Below are 16194 nucleotides of genomic sequence, written 5' to 3'. Positions count from 1 at the left end.
TACGTATTGTACCAAATGAAATTTCTCACTCAGCACTTCAAACTGTGATCATGCCAAAGATTTTAATACACTCATCAATCCACGAGAGGATATCGTGTCACGTTAATCTGGGCGACATGCATATTAAATAATGCTTCTGAGATTTTTCAGTTGTGGCACTGGGAGTACAGTCATTCCCAAGATGTTTACAAAATCACAAACTTTTTCAGTCATTTCATGTTTACTGGTGTTCTCCTTTTGCCTCGTGCCAGAAAACCCTTCAATTTAGAGAACATTACCCTTTGAGACTGAAGCTGCGTGTGCCACACGTGTGCTCAAAAACAGAGTGAGGGATGACTCATCGGACTGTATGACCACAGTTCATGTGTTCTTTGCGCCGCTTCACTCGCAAAAAGGGCATTTTTAGGTGTAATAAGAGGTTGGTGCACTGCAACCCTACTATTGTGTGACAGTCTCTGTAGTTCTCAATAGACTGTTTTGATGAAGCTGTGAGATCAATTGAGCCCCAGATTGACATTTACAGTGAGCTGATTCAGAGCTGCCAGCTTGTTTTTCCCTGACACGTCCATACAAAGCACAGACATTCTGGTCCGTCTAAATCTCAAACTGATGATGACTTTCCTTCATTCTTCAGGACAACCCCACCTGATGCTGAATAGTTCAGTGTGACAAACATATTGAGAAGTTTTCCTTTTTGGGGCTATATTGCACAACAGATCTCTCAATGATGGTGTTTATGTACTGGTGGCCAGAGCAAACGTGAGTTTAGCCAGCACATGACCCAGTTGCCCATTTGTAAGAGAGATAAAAACCTGTGTGAAATGGACCTTTAGCCTACTTTGATTTCTTCATAACCTGAACAGTACATTTCGTGAAGGGTTTTGTCCTCTTACAGTATTTTACAAAGCACCTTTCTTTTAATGCACCAGCCTTTATCATTTTTGACCTACCTATCTATCTATCTATCTATCTATCTATCTATCTATCTATCTATCTATCTATCTATCTATCTATCTATCTATCTATCTATCTATCTATCTATCTATCTATCTATCTATCTATCTATCTATCTATCTATCTATCTATCTATCTATCTACCTACCTACCTACCTACCTACCTACCTACCTACCTACCTACCTACCTACCTACCTACCTACCTACCCATCCATCCATCCATCCATCCATCCATCCATCCATCCATCCATCCATCCATCCATCCATCCATCCATCCATCCATCCATCCATCCATCCATCCATCCATCCATCCATCCATCCATCAATCAGCTATGCTTTAATAACAAAATACAAAAAACTAAAACTCTTTATCTCTTATTTTTCCAGGAAAGAGTATATTAATAACCTTATTGCACAAAAGAGAACAAAAACTATTGATTATGTCTAAATAATTTACTGTGCAAAACAATCTAATCTACATTAAGACAATAATTGAAGACAATTTCTATACATGGGTCTATTGGTCATTACTGTTAAATGATTAGTTAATGATTACAAAGACATTACAGTACTTCAGGCTTAATCCCTGGCTCTTTTAATAAATAATCAGTCTTGATTTGATGGATTTTTTTTTTTAGACTTAGAGAGTATCACTTAATCAGTGTTTCAGTGCATAACAATTAAATTATGCATTATTCATAGTACATTAAATGTAATGTACTAATGTAAGCGTTAAAACCTCGTAATGTGGGAACTACAATAGCGAGGTCAGATAATAGACAACTGGCTCCATCTGCTGGTACAATGTAGCATCTAAAGACAAACTGTTGGTCAAGGAACTGTCACATGACTTCAAATGAAAGACATCCAGGAAATCCATGGTTTCACTGTAATAAAAGGTTTTAATTAGGATATAATAATAAATATATGCTATTTTTTTTATCACTTGTACTCTGAATCTTCCATCACACCTCCACATTGGCTTCTAGTTCCATTTCATTTGTTCTTTGAAAATACTTTTACTTGAACTTTTACACTAGAACACTTTAATTCCATAGTATTTCAATTTAGTTAGTCTACTTATAGACTTATAAAGTGATGATAATATAGCTTTGTTAAATCGTGTCTGTGTCCTTTGAGACAAACGACACGATCAAACCAAGAAATTCAGTGCTGACGAGCCCGGAAGAGAATTGATTCGCTGTCAGGTTTGAGCTCACACTAAAAAAAAAAACACACAAAAAAAACAAACACAGACGAAGCAAATCCAAAGTTGAAATGTGACCTTATGTCACACCGCCAGCTGACGTACAGGAAGTGAACTCACGTAGCTCACGTGAAAGCAGATGTAAAACTGCTGTAATCATACCACCCACACACAGTTAGAGCTTCAACATCAGTGGTGAACAGCGTGGGGAACATGGACAGCAGAGCGCGCAGCTCACCTCCGTCTTCGTGGAGGAAATGTTCTGTTCAACGGATCCGCATGTTGGTCCCGGTTGGTTTCAAGAGCGAAATCAAAGAGTTGTTCAAACTGTCCGCACCGGTGGTAAGTAGCCGGCATCTGAATGTACCTTCGGTGTCGGATCAGTAGAAGAAATCAGGGATGTAAATAAAACAAGTACATTACTAATGGATTTCTAATTTCTAATGTAATATGAATGCAGGTAGTGTACATGGCACATTGAAGTGGAGCAACTCGATCCCTCCGTATTAGCTGGACTATAATTTTGTCTATATAATTATTGGGGGTGTCACAGAAGTATTGACACAATGAGAGTTTTGATAAATAATCATCAGTAATGTGGTTGGAATGACAGAGTTCAGAAAACGATATCATTTTACTGTAATACAGCCTTTAAAAACAAAGAAAAAAAGACTACACTTATTTTATACAATGATATTACAATATCTAAAATATATTGATATATTAATAGATTGATATATCGCCCAGCCCTGCCCCAAGACAACGAAGAATACTAATATATTTCTGTTGTTTGACTCTTCTCATCAGATTATAGCCCAGCTCATGATTTTTGCCATAAGTTTTGTCAGTACTGTTTTCTGCGGCCATTTGGGTAAGACAGAGCTGGCAGGAGTGACTCTGGCCATCGCAGTAAGTACAGTACTGTTCTTACAGTAACATTGTCAATGTGACCTAAGAAAATGTATGTAGTCCACCTATGTTTTTCTGTCAAATCCCCAGGTTATTAATGTCACAGGTATATCGATTGGAACTGGTTTGGCATCAGCATGTGATACTCTGATTTCACAGGTATGACTCTTTGCCACATCACACAGTATTTATAATCACGTGTTAATATTTTCAGGGGTCTTATAAAGAATTAAAAATAAGGAGATACTTTTATATGTGTTTTAGACCTTTGGGAGCGGTAACCTGCTGAGAGTTGGAGTCATTCTGCAGCGCGCGATCCTCATTTTGCTACTGGCGTGTTTCCCCTGCTGGGCGATCCTCATCAACACAGAGCCTATACTGTTGGCCATCAAACAAGAACCAGAAGTGGCCAGGTCAGCTGTCTTTACACCGCTTCCCTCACTTCTCTGTCCACTTCTTGTATTTCACAGGATAATTCTTGTATCTCTCTTTAGGGTGTCACAGTTGTATGTACAGATCTTTATGCCAGCCCTTCCTGTGAGTATGTCTAACTTAAAAGTCACATATTTTATAAATTAACATTTCCTTGTGTAATGGTCTATGTGCTCTAGAAATACTGTGAAAGTGTCCAAATCAAGCGGCAACCAACAGTGACATCACTCGTTGGCTTGTGAACGGCTTCATGAAGCCTCGAGTTTGAATTTTTGCCGTCGCGATCTTGCTCGTTCGGAGTGGTTTGGAGCAGGAAGCGACCATATTTGGACGAGGTGGGAGGGGAGCGACTTGCCCACCAATAGCCATAACCACAGGCCTGTCAATCAAACAGACACGCCCCGAAAAACATGGCTTTTTGAGGCTTATTCTCTAATTAATGATGGAATTATTTTTAGTTGGACCGCCAGAAAACTAAGAAGAAGTAGCGTCTGTAGCTAGCAACACCAAAAAAACTTGTGGAAAAAAAATAATTCTTTAATGAAATATGAAGTATTTGATAAGAGAAGTTGAATGGGAGTCTTATGGAGCCGGAGGCCACCTGTCTAAGGTGTGTCGGCAGCGTCTGAGGAGGAATGAATGTTTCTAAAAAATATTCGTCTAAAAATTTGCAACTCATATTTACTTTCTTTTTGTTGTTGTTACAGGCGACATTCATGTATTCTTTGGAAACAAGATATTTGCAAAACCAGGTAGGTCCATTATTTTTCACCATTAAATATCTCCTTGGACTCTCCCGATAATAGTAGTTTGTGACACTTTTCTTTTAGGGCATCATATGGCCATCGGTAATCACAGGCTTTGTGGTGAATATTTTCAATGCTCTCATCAACTACATCGTTCTTTACGCATTAAATCTGGGCATAGCGTGAGTATGTCTTCAATGGATTGCACATGGCTTTTTCAGTATCACCACCACTGCCGGCATCATAAAACTAATCTCACACTCTTTATCAGAGGATCTGCTATTGCCAACTCCCTTTCCCAATTCTTAATGGCTGGAAGTCTCTATGCATATATCATTTGGAAAGGTCTTCACAAGTCCACCTGGGAAGGTGAGTGCAACGTTTCATTGGACGCATAGACAGTAGATAAGAATAGACGTCGTTTCTGGTTCTGAAAAGTGAAGCCAATGTGAGGTGCATTAAAGTGCAATATCACAAAGGGCCACTAGGGGCTGGCTCCAGTGGAGGAATTTTCCTTCATCATTTGGTTTCTTTAGCTCTGTGAGGGAAAGGGACCATTATGTGGTCACTATGAACTCCTGCTGGGTCGCCATAGGCCAACCTATGACAAGGATTGGAGTCACCAGAAAGAAGACTGCTCCTCCCAAATTCGTCCAAATATGGTCCCTTATGGTGTCAAAAAACCAAGACAGTGATGTCCAAAAATGCCAGACTGTAGGCCTCAGGACGGCAGTTCACAAATCAATGGGTGACGTCATGGTGGGTTCCCACTTGGTAGGAAGTTAGCGCGTCTTAATATAACCAGAATCTCGAATGGTTTCTCTCAGCAGGTGTTACGAGTTATGACAGCGATAAAGAAAACTCAAAGTATCAAGCTGTATTTAAAGAGGCAACAACGTTCAAAGCAGAAATGTTTATCATCTTAAATACATCAGAATTGTATTAAAATACTCAGAGCCTCGGTTAGACATCAGTGGTTTTACAGGATCACAAACAAACATCTTGTGACTTGCTAGAGGAGAGTAAAGGAAACTAAACACCCATCTCAGGAGAAAGTATTATCAACATTGTCATGGTTTAGGTTTGGAGCACAGGATGGAGGACCCAAATGCAGACAGCCAAGACTGTTAATTAAAGGTGAAAGTGAAGAAGCTTATCGAGTATAAAAGTCCCAACAAGTGGAGCTCACTGTCAGAATACAGGCAGCTCAGACCAGATAGAGGTTTGTAGTTCATATTGGACAGTCAGAATGATAGAAAAACAGTTATTTAATGATTTTGACTGATTCATTGTGTGACCACTCATTGTTTTAACTGTAAAACTGTGCCGTACACAGGCTGGTCCCGAGAGTGCCTCCAGGACTGGGGCTCATACGTCCACCTGGCTATCCCCGGCATGGTCATGATGTGCGTTGAGTGGTGGACGTATGAGATTGGAAGTTTTCTAGCAGGTAATGCCACAGGTCACTTTGGGGTTTTGAAGTAATTGTGTAGACTGAAGTTGGTCTGAAATCTAACAGCTGTCTGTCACCGACAGGTCTAATAAGTGAGGTGGAACTCGGAGCTCAATCGGTTGTATTTGAACTGGCAAATGTTGCGTACATGGTGAGCTCTTTCTTTCCTCCACCAAATACCGAATGTTTAAACAGTCCTAATTGTGTTATTTAAGTAACCTGTTTATACATCCAGCGTAGTGCAGCAGCAGATTAATACAGTATCTTTGTATGTAGTTCCCTCTGGGTTTCAGTGTCGCAGGCAGTATCAGAGTTGGACACGCTTTGGGGGCCGGAGACACAGATCAGGCCAAGCTGTCTGCTAAACTGGCAATGTTCTGTGCAGGTAAGTATGTACTTGCAGGCTTTTTTCTATTGTATGAGGTGCGATCTAATTGTTCGTGATGTGCATAGAGCAGGGGGAGAAGCAAGACCTTCAATGAGTAAGTATTCCAAGTTAGGTCACTTGATAAACATCAGCACCGGGGTTACACTCATGTTTATGACCACTGGTATGGGCACGTTTGCAATTTTTCCATGGACTACGTTGTGAGGCGTCTGAGGGAAAACGTTCGACACAAACAACCTGAATGGCGGCACGACTGCACTTGGATGAAAACTCGAAATCAATTGTTGCTCCACACCACCCCTACCCCTTGAATTTGGCGACTTCTTTCTGTTCCCCAAAAATTTGACACCATGTTTGATGAGTTACGGTTAGACTTTTATGTCCATGCAGAAGGAACAAATCCGTACGTATTAGTGGTCCCAAAAATGCATGTAACACAGGTGCTGGTGTTGCCCAAGCAACAAATAAAAGTTATAGCTTCCCCCTGCTCCACGAGCATTACTGTGCTGCGCTCCATTCATGTGCAACAGGAACAGTCTTTGAAAGTCTTGATTTCATCTCATGAATGTGAATATCCTCTGAAAACGTCACATATTTGATTGAAAGGTAATTAATGACTTCCCATTTCACCAGAGAAATGAGCAGGAATAGCTTAGAGATTTCTGAACAGAGTTGGTGACAATGAACATGAGTGAAGAGGTGAATAATCTCTCTTCCCCTCTTTATCTATTTAAGAGGCGCCCTTGAGCAGAGAGTTAAAAAGTACAGTGGTTCATCTGTGTGTGATATTATAAGATCTGACCTGGCAGAAGAGAGTTGATATTTTACGTCTGCTTCTCTTCACTACAGGGTCAGTGTCTGTATGTTTGGCAGTTCTCATTGGCAGCCTGAAGGACCACATCTCTTATGTCTTCACATACAATGAGTGAGTATATGTTTATTGTGTGTTTATCAAGTCCAGGAGATAACTCTGAAATGACTTTTCACCATCACATTAGCTGTTGCCAAAACAGAAATCTGTGAGCTTTGCTAACATAAACCTTTATATATTAACTTGAGGTAAATGTTTGTGAAAGTTACACTCAGTTACACGGTGTAGCTTCATTAAGAATAGTAATAATTTACTTATTTCCCTTTTGTCAAATTTAATAGTCTTTCTTTCATCCTTTATTGTGTGACATTTTAAATTTTAAGTCTCTTCTTAAAGACAAATCAGGGAAAGGGTCGCTGACGTGATATCTTTCTACGCTCCGTTGATCCTCCTAGATTCGTTATCTGTGAGTACCTCTGCTATTGTGTCCAAACAACATTAAATGACATGTTAATATATATTTTCAATTTGAAAACATAATGTTTTTTTTTTTTGGTAAGTCTAACCATATCGTTACTCTTTTAGGCCGCCTCAGGTGGCATCATAAGAGGAGCAGGCAAACAGAGAGTCGGGGCTGTTGTCAACGTTTTGGGATATTATGGTATTGGCTTTCCTATTGGAGTGTCGCTGATGTTTGCAGCCAAATTAGGAATTAAAGGTAAGATTTACAGCACAGATGTTTTTACCACATTGTTGCCAAACTGGGAAATTTTTAAGTTACGTCCCTACAGTCTTTTTCTTTTTTTTGTCCGATTTCCAACACATCGTTAGCGACCCCGTCCTACTTTTCAAACAAAGTGTAAAACGTTTGTATTTTCCTCAGGTCTGTGGACAGGCTTGTTAATCTGTGTGTTTCTGCAATGCTCATTCCTGATTTCCTATCTGGTAAGAATGAACTGGAAGAAAACCACAGCGGAGGTTAGTATCCAGAGGTAAAATCCCTCCCTTCTAAATGTCTGCTTCTTTATTCATAAAAGTTCATCACATTGCATTTCTTCCAGGCTCAGATCAGAGTGGGGGCGAGCGGAAGCTCCGGAGACACAGGTAACAGAGGCCGCAAAGCATTTTATATTGCTAGAGAAGAAAAACATTTATCCTGTTCAGCGTGAGAGATAATACATTCTTCCAAAAGCAATAAGCAGTGAGAGCAAGAAACCATACTGTTTGAAAGTTTGAATATAAGGGAGGAACATCTGAGAATATTGAATGAGACAAAAATGATGTGGAGAGTATAAGTTAGCATAACCCATAAAGCCACTATAGTGACATTAATGGAAAATTAGTTAAAATAAACCGGAATTATCCTTTAATTAGTACACTTGTTGTCCAACATAAAAAGGAATATAATAACTGGATTGTATTCTGTGATGCCGTGAAAAAAGTATCCTGCATGCCCTAAAACATGCTGAGTCATGGTGAGTTACCTTGTATTAAAGATATCAATTATTTTATTGTTAGATTATTGTTGCCAGATTTCTGATCCTTTCTCCTACTGTTTATACAACTACATATTTTGATCTCATGTGTTTTAGTGGAAATATAAATGCAGGTTTAGTGAAAACGTTGAGTTAGTCATCAGCAGGAAGTTCATGTTTGGTACTGGACTTTTCATGCTGCTACACCCTGCATTAATTTAGGCCACAAAAAAAAGCTTTGTATTGCGTGATTGAAAGATTATGCTTCTGTTTAAATATCAACGCATGATGTTACCAGTCATTTCTTCAATATTTAACTCATGCGAAGATCTTTCTCTACCTTTAACCCTAGAAGTGTTCCACTTTAGTTTCCACCAACCAATAGTGTAGACACAATAAAAACACAAAGGCATGACACGGGTGAGATCACACCGACTCACTTTACAAGCACTACTGCTGTCAACCCCCTGACCTTTGTAATGGTGCTTACGTAATCCTGAAACCAAACATGGTTTTAATGTGGCGTCATCACTGAATCTGAGCAAATAGGTTTCACTTAATATTCTCAGATTTACATTCCGGGTTTTGGACTTTTTTCCATTTATTCAGACTTTCATTCAGTTTTCTATCTTCTTTTTTTTTTTTCCAATCTCCTCCCCCTTCTCATCTATTTTATTCTCCCGGAGATGATCATGGTCATCACTGTCTGTCCGAGCTTAAAATGTAGTCAGTTTCCGTTGTTCTTTTGCTGAGGTCGTGGAAACTTTAGCAAAAGAACAATGAAAATGGACAAAACAGACACAAACCCAGTTTGAGTTTGGTTGACATAGAATTAAATTTAGGGCTGCGATCAATAAATAACTTATTATTAATATACTGTATTGCTGATCAATTATTTGGCTATGAAATGTCAGAAACGTGGAAAATGCTTAAAGTTCATGGTAACATTAAAATAGCTCTTTGCTATTAAGAATGACCATTTAAAACACAAAACAATATAAATCTGAGAAAAGAAGCACATCATCACATGAAAGAAGCTACAATGGGCAGGATAAGTTACTCAAACTGCTCATCAACATCAAAATGTTTGTTCATCAACTCATTAATTATCAACTAGGACTAATAGTTTTAGCTCGAAGTAGATCAGTAAAATGTTCAGAAACTTATATCAGTGCTAATTAATCTTCGATAATTCAGACATTTTCAGAACTTCAAATGTAGGAAAACTTTATGATCACTTGAGGTCCTTTAACTCCAGTCACAGAACAGCTCGACAACACATTGGAACGACACTTCATTAGTCCTTCTGAGCACTGATCTGATGAATCTGAAAGAACCAAGCCAGGGACTTTAGAGATCGTAATCTTTTTTTTTAAAATATGATCATTCATGTAGAAAACTTGATGACCTGCATAAAACACTGTCCTAAACATGTGATATATGCATACTTCTGTCCAGGTCCCCAACCAGATGATGCCGGGAGCTCACAGGACCGAACAGACACCATTGACCTGGTTGATACTGAGGACAGACCTGCAGTAAGCACCGTGGAAGAGGATCTCCCTTTCAGGACTGTGGTGCTGCGTCGGGGTCTGGCTCTGGCCGTCATGTTGTTTATCTTGGCTGTCGGAATCATTATAAACCTACTGATCACTAACTTAGTAACGTGAACATGAGCAAAGGTCTATCGTTCTCAGTGAAACGGAGACTTAGCCACCGGTGCTCAATATGATGCAGGTGTTTGCACTGCAGGATGTCAAAGCAGGACAGTAAAGAGAGGCCCAAGTGCAGATGAGCAGAAAGCGAAGAGAGCGCAGGGAGTGAAATTGTCTATGATCAATGAGTCCATGTCTGAAAGTGAAATAGTAGTCTAGAACTATTCATTCACAAGATTTTCCTGTGAATCTGTCAGTAATCAGTTCACAACCACACACTGTTAATGAGTCATCCTGAAGTTGAGTTTGACAACCTTATTAAACAGAATGCTAATCTTTGAGTCACTCTGACTTTTCATTTTGGACGGGCACGGTGGGGTAGACTTGATCAGGAGTATACGTAGTGTTGATCCAATCCATCGTCAAGTTGGAGTTTGCAGACAGAGTCTCTGGTAAGGGCACGAGGAAGTGCACGCTTGCTCCAACAGCAAGAAGTCCAACTGCTGCAAACACAGTGAGTCCTCGCCTGAGGACGAGCTGGGTGGTGGAGAGACGGCTGCCCTTCAGCTGCTGGGCCACATGTCCACCCTGCGTCTCAGTGTTCCCACCGTGCCACTCGGTACTCACAGACATGTAGCCGTCCGCTGACTGGGAGAAAGTTTCAGATGCCACGTTTCTTTATTTTGTTCAACGCTATGAATTAGACTTTTTTTTTTAAAACAATAAAGCTGTGAAAAGACATTTAGTTTTATCGGTGCAAATGTTAAGTTGAGTACTTACATTCCCATTACGTGCCGTCTGGTCGGGAGTGTCGTTACCCAAAACGTCTGAAAGGGCAGCAGTGCTCAATAATGTCAAAAGAGTGTTTTTTTTAGCTCGTTCCAGAGCCTGCAAACAAGCAGATATGAAAACTTAATTTGTCCTCAAATGCCAAGAATAACTAGAATTTGGTCTTAGGCACTGATTCAGTAGAAAATAAGTCCAAACAGAGGCCCTGCATGTGGTGGATTATTACCTCCTCTGTCATCCTCTCCCAGTTCAGCTTGAAGATGACAGTGATGTAGAAGGTGGACTGTACAATGACACAAACAAGAAGCCCCAGCCAGAAACCTGCGGCGAGAAGGACAAAGCAGTCAAATAAGTACACAGCAGGTTTCACCTAAAAGAACGGGGTCACTAAGTGCGCTTACCCAGAACTCTCAGTTTTGCAACAAACATTAAAGTAACGCTCAGGGAGAGCCCTATGCAGTAGTAGCCTAGGAAATTAGCCACAGCCGGTATCTTCTGTTTGCCCGTGCCCAAGAAGATACCCGTGCACACACACTGGGAAAGCAAGGAGAAACATCTTTAATTATTATGCAATCTCATTCCACTGATAACCGTGTGGCAACTTCTGAATAAACATTTGATACGTTTTATGTTTGACTTGTTGCATAATACGTTTGTAGGAAACCTGTTAGGACTCACCACAAGACCATCAAAGAACTGAAGGAAACAGTAAGCATTCATCAGCTGTGACACCAGACCTATGATCTTCCTGAAAATAATAAAAAATAAATTTATTTATATAGCGCTTTTAAAGCAACAGTTAATAAAATATGATGATAGAAATATAACTGGTAGGTCATTCCACAATTGAGGGGCTGCAACAGAAAAGCCCCAGTCACCTTTAGTTTTAAGAATTTATAATTAAGATTTTATACATCCTTATTCATCTTTGTATGTGGCAGTTGTATTAGTGATATTAGTGGATTACTGTTATTGAGATGTGAGTGCAGCTGTATAAACTCACTCATCAGAGGTGAAGATGAAGCCAATCACTGTTTTTGTGGAGCCGAGCACCAGACCTTCAACCACCGCAATGCTACCTAAAAGAAAAAGAAAAAGAGGCTGTTAACTCCTCAAATAGGTGAGAAACAGTAGAGAAATAAAACTACCGTACATTTCGAACTGACCTGCGAGAGCGAGTGACATCTTGCTGGTGAGAATCGCCCTGGCGGTGTCTCCTGCACCGAGAGCGTTCCCCACCCGGGCACACGCTGCAGCTTGAACACCGAGAGGGAACTATGGATTCATTATTTTGGAAAAGTGTGGTTAGGTTTCGCAAAAAAAAAAAAAAAAAAAAACAAACACGTGAAAGATTTTTTTTCAAGCAATCCATGGCATTCTCACAGACTCATCATTATCAAATGACATTCATCACATCCTCCTTCTTTAACCCTGATCACACAGTGTACTTTTCACGCCGAGGCAAAACGTGACACGGACACGGTCTCCTCCAATGGACTGATTTGTGTATCATTCACTTTGCCTTGACACTGGGATGAAATAATATTGGAGAAGAGTTGAAAAGTGACAATACAACGCTTTGACTTGCACTCAGTACCATGTAGGTTATGAAAGCCACCATTATCACAGCATGTTGGGCTGCCAGCTCATCTTCACTCAGCATTCCTGATCAGTACAGACAGAGAAGAAATCACAGTCAAATGTGATATCTGCTTTGAGATGCCTTAAAAAAATATTTTGTGTTTGGATTACCTGCAAAGAACCCTCCAAACTCATAAACCCACCACTCAAAACACTTCATTAATGTACTGGGAATGGCCAGTTTCATGTAGGAGCCCCACTCCTGCAGTGATTCCGCAGACCAGCCTGCAGGGGGAGAGAGGAGCTCATTTATATAAAGAGAAAAAAAGATCATCAAGTCACTACTCTACAAATGACAACATGTCCCTCACCTCCCCACGTCCTTTCGTGGAGCTTCTTCCACCAAATGTAAGCAAACAGAAAAACACAGATGTAAATCTGAGAGAGAGTGTTGGCTGCTGCAGATCCGCTGTAACACAAGCACACAGTATGACATCAGTCTGCATAACTGCTTTATTCAGATCTGTGTTGATGGTGAGGAGACCTACCTCACACCCAGATCCAGCCGGTACAGACAGACGTAGTTCGTCAACACGTTCGCTACGTTTGCCGCGGCAGCTGCGTACATTTGCGGCAGAATGATTCCCTGAGAACACACAAACACCAGACAATGTGATTACCATCACTTATATCTTTCATGCTGGAGTTCAAACCAGAATCAGATCACTGAAATAGAATACAGAATTAGACTTGACTTTAGGACGTCGGCGTACCTGGTTCTGCAGGTAAGACACTTGAAGGTGATGAAGAAACATTGCCTACAGAAAAAGATTATTTTTATTATAGCTTATACGCATTCAATTATACAGAAACTGAAAAATGTTGATTGAAAATGTTTTGCATTTTTGTATAAACGTGAGAGGAAAGTAATTACTCACTGGTACAGCAGGAAGGAAGGCTGTGATATACAGCTGGGCTATTCTGAAAACAAGAAGCTGTGTTTAGATCCAGGAGAAGATCCAGTGGTCAATTTAAACGCTCCAAGCTCATTTACAACAAATGTTGTTGGTTTTTTTGGCACATTTAAGAATCTCTAAAAAAAAACATGAAAGATTACCATTAAAATGAAAATCAAAGCAAGAGACGATGAGTGATGTTTGAAGTCACAGAGTTTCCTCCCAACATATCACATTTAGCAGCAGCAGCAGTCAGCTGAGTTCACATTCGCTCTGCTTGCTCAAACTGCCAGCAGAGTTTGTGAGCAGCTGCTGAGGTCAAACTATAGGAAGATAAAAACTCAGGAGTTGGTTGTATAATGAGTATCGTCCCGTGATCATCAACATACCCCCGTTGAACGACAGGGTGTATCTGTAGGTCCTAAGGGCTTTTTGTTTGTCAAGTTTTTTTGTTTTTTTTTAGGTTTGTTGCAAATTGATGCCCAAAATTCTAATACTGCAGCTTAAAATGCAGGTTAGGCACACTGAGCTGAAATCATCCTTATTCCTCCAGGACGGTGTGTTTTCTGGTTGTCTGTCCATCCCAGTCTCACTACCCCAAAAGAGGCCTTAAAGACATTTCTTCACATTTGGCCCAGACATGCACTTGGTCCCAATGATGAAGTGATTCGATTTGGGGTGGGGGGGGGTCAAAGTTCAAGGTCACCATGGCTTTAGGTTACCTCCCGTCCGTCACCCCCGTTCTCATGAACGCGAATAATCAAGAACACCTGGAGGGAATTTCTTCACATTTGGCACAAACGTTCACTTGAACAGAAGGATGAACTGATTCCATTTTGGTGGCGAAAGGTCAAAGGTCACTGTGACCTCACTAAATACGTTTGTGGCCATAACTCCACAATTCAAACACTAATTATGACAACATTTCACACATATGTCTAAAAGGATAAAATGATGAAGGGATGACATTTTATATCCAAAAGGTCAAAACCAAAATATTCTGCATAAACTATTGTCTACACATTATTCAACACCATAACTCAAGAACAGAAGGAAAGATTGTTCGCACATTTCACATTTTGAATTGCCGACACTAATCTTGGGTGTCCACATTAAAACTGTGCTTATTGTTTAAATCAGAATAGGCCAAGCATGTAAACGCATAAGGATCCCTTCAAAGACTTCACTACACATATTATCGTATACGAGTCTGGACAGATATGGATGTAACTTGACTGGTTGGTGGATGCAGAAAACCTTTAGGTGGTTGTTCTAGATTAAAATAACTTTTTAGAAAACTGGAGCAGCCTTAATGTTATAAAGTTGCAAAATTTACGTTATGCAATTGGCAGAAGTTATTTTGTCACTCACTGGAATAAAGTGTCTCTGAATTTGCATTGTGAATCTGCTGAGTGAATCCGTGGGGACCAGAGCTGATTTTAATGCAGCACTGGCTCAGAGACTTATTACCATTCGAACTTGCCTACATTACTGGGAGTGGAAGCGGTGCATATTTGCTGCTATAAGTTACCTGGCCACCTCTGGGTCCTGCCCCAGGCACAGCAGGATGACCTGAGCGTTAATGAGGAGACCCCAGCAGGGCAGACAGAACAACAGCAGGATGATGACGCCCCGCTGGAGGATCACACCCACCCGCAGCAGGTTCTTCCCACCAAATGTCTGTCAACATAATCAACATGTTAGAGAGCAGGGTGGTAAAAAAAAAAAAAAAAACAGCAGGGTACTATGAAAAATTCAGAGTGTTATATCATCAAAAGGGTTTCCAGACCTGGGAGACCAAAGTGTCACATGCCAGTCCCAGACCGTATCCTGTCGCTGCAGTGGTAACATTAATGGTCTGAAATACATGTACACTGCTGTAAGCAACTTTTCTATATTTCAAATGTACCAAACATTGATTAAATCATCAGTAGTCGTTCCCAGGTGATTGTAAGTTCAATGATATTTACTTTCCCTCTTCTAGCTGCCTTAAAATCACATCTCCCCCTTTAATTTTCTCATGTCAGCCTTCACATGTCTGTGCAGTGTACACATGACCACTTACAGCAGAAGCTAATCCATAGCCAGCCATCACTTCATTTCCCAGACGCCCACAGAACATTGTAACCACAAATGGAAGCAGGGAATTGAGGATTCGAGAGAGAAGCTGGAAAGACAAAGATCATCAAAGGCCAGATGACAAGTGATATTAAAGTAAACACAAGTTGCAATTAATTATCATAGTACTCAGATTATGTCTTAACAAGAAAGCTTCTACACTGCAATTACTTTGGCAACTGTTTAAGCAACTGAAAGCTGCTAAACAGGGCTTTAGGTCCATTGATTTCTGCTTCTGAGTCTCAGACATGAAAGTCTGTTTTCCTGACATCTTCACCTTTTCTTTGGCAAAAAATAGACTCATCAATCTTCTCTTGTGGACATCAGCTTTTTAGCGAGGGCACCCTCGATCTACACAGTCTCTTCCTGCCAGCAGAAGGCATGTAAACGGTGCCAGTCCTTACCAGAGGCCCTGTCATCCTCAGGATGTGGTACAGTTCCTCCCTGTGGGCCACAGGAACCCTGTTGCACACCCACCTGCAGCAAAACAGCTTGTCACCATACCCCTCCATGGCTACAGAATGAGCCGCTAATGCAGGTCCTTCGACTAAAGCTTCTCTCTTTTCTCTCACGTACTTATCTTAGTTGCTCTACAGGATCCCACAAAGGATGGAAATCTTGCTGCGATCACAGCTGCCCTGGAAGTCGGCCAAGGCCGGCTGAAACAACACAGATTGTCAGAGAAAGATTAAAAAGACAAAAAAAAACCGCAATCACAA

General features: G+C 40.5%; 2 protein-coding genes across 2 annotated transcripts; one reads left to right on the top strand and one right to left on the bottom strand.

Annotated features, from left to right (window-relative positions):
- The first annotated feature begins 2315 nt into the window (after positions 1–2315).
- On the top strand, positions 2316–10046 carry slc47a3 (solute carrier family 47 member 3). The gene is made up of 17 exons (XM_069712386.1): positions 2316–2504; positions 2970–3071; positions 3162–3230; positions 3336–3484; positions 3566–3608; positions 4211–4255; positions 4334–4431; positions 4521–4618; positions 5586–5699; positions 5786–5853; positions 5979–6087; positions 6940–7015; positions 7298–7367; positions 7487–7619; positions 7785–7879; positions 7963–8005; positions 9835–10046. The coding sequence occupies exons 1-17, from the start codon at positions 2376–2378 to the stop codon at positions 10044–10046; spliced, it is 1653 nt and encodes a 550-aa protein (XP_069568487.1). The 5' UTR covers positions 2316–2375.
- On the bottom strand, positions 7871–16022 carry LOC138628962 (multidrug and toxin extrusion protein 1-like). The gene is made up of 17 exons (XM_069712385.1): positions 15880–16022; positions 15423–15524; positions 15147–15215; positions 14889–15037; positions 13340–13382; positions 13175–13219; positions 12950–13047; positions 12773–12870; positions 12573–12686; positions 12418–12485; positions 11987–12095; positions 11824–11899; positions 11499–11568; positions 11222–11354; positions 11047–11141; positions 10812–10919; positions 7871–10679 (listed from the first exon to the last, which is right to left on the bottom strand). The coding sequence occupies exons 1-17, from the start codon at positions 15985–15987 to the stop codon at positions 10374–10376; spliced, it is 1791 nt and encodes a 596-aa protein (XP_069568486.1). The 5' UTR covers positions 15988–16022; the 3' UTR covers positions 7871–10373.
- Positions 16023–16194: the final 172 nt, after the last annotated feature.

This window comes from Brachyistius frenatus, unplaced genomic scaffold, assembly GCF_029030835.1.
Source record: "Brachyistius frenatus isolate BFR_SWC_R1_liver_20210118 unplaced genomic scaffold, ASM2903083v1 Contig_109, whole genome shotgun sequence".
NCBI lineage: Eukaryota > Metazoa > Chordata > Actinopteri > Embiotocidae > Brachyistius > Brachyistius frenatus.
Note: the sequence above shows the minus strand (reverse complement) of the source record. Positions and strands in the feature narration are given on the sequence as shown.

Coding starts and splice junctions, on each gene's coding strand:
- LOC138628962 (XM_069712385.1), bottom strand. CDS start 15,987: ATGGAGGGGTATGGTGACAAGCTGTTTTGCTGCAGGTGGGTGTGCAAC. Junction 15,525..15,879: donor TGAGGATGACAGGGCCTCTG/GTAAGGACTGGC, acceptor TTGTCTTTCCAG/CTTCTCTCTCGAATCCTCAA. Junction 12,486..12,572: donor GTTTGGAGGGTTCTTTGCAG/GTAATCCAAACA, acceptor TGTACTGATCAG/GAATGCTGAGTGAAGATGAG.
- slc47a3 (XM_069712386.1), top strand. CDS start 2,376: ATGGACAGCAGAGCGCGCAGCTCACCTCCGTCTTCGTGGAGGAAATGT. Junction 7,368..7,486: donor TCCTCCTAGATTCGTTATCT/GTGAGTACCTCT, acceptor TTACTCTTTTAG/GCCGCCTCAGGTGGCATCAT. Junction 7,620..7,784: donor AGCCAAATTAGGAATTAAAG/GTAAGATTTACA, acceptor TATTTTCCTCAG/GTCTGTGGACAGGCTTGTTA.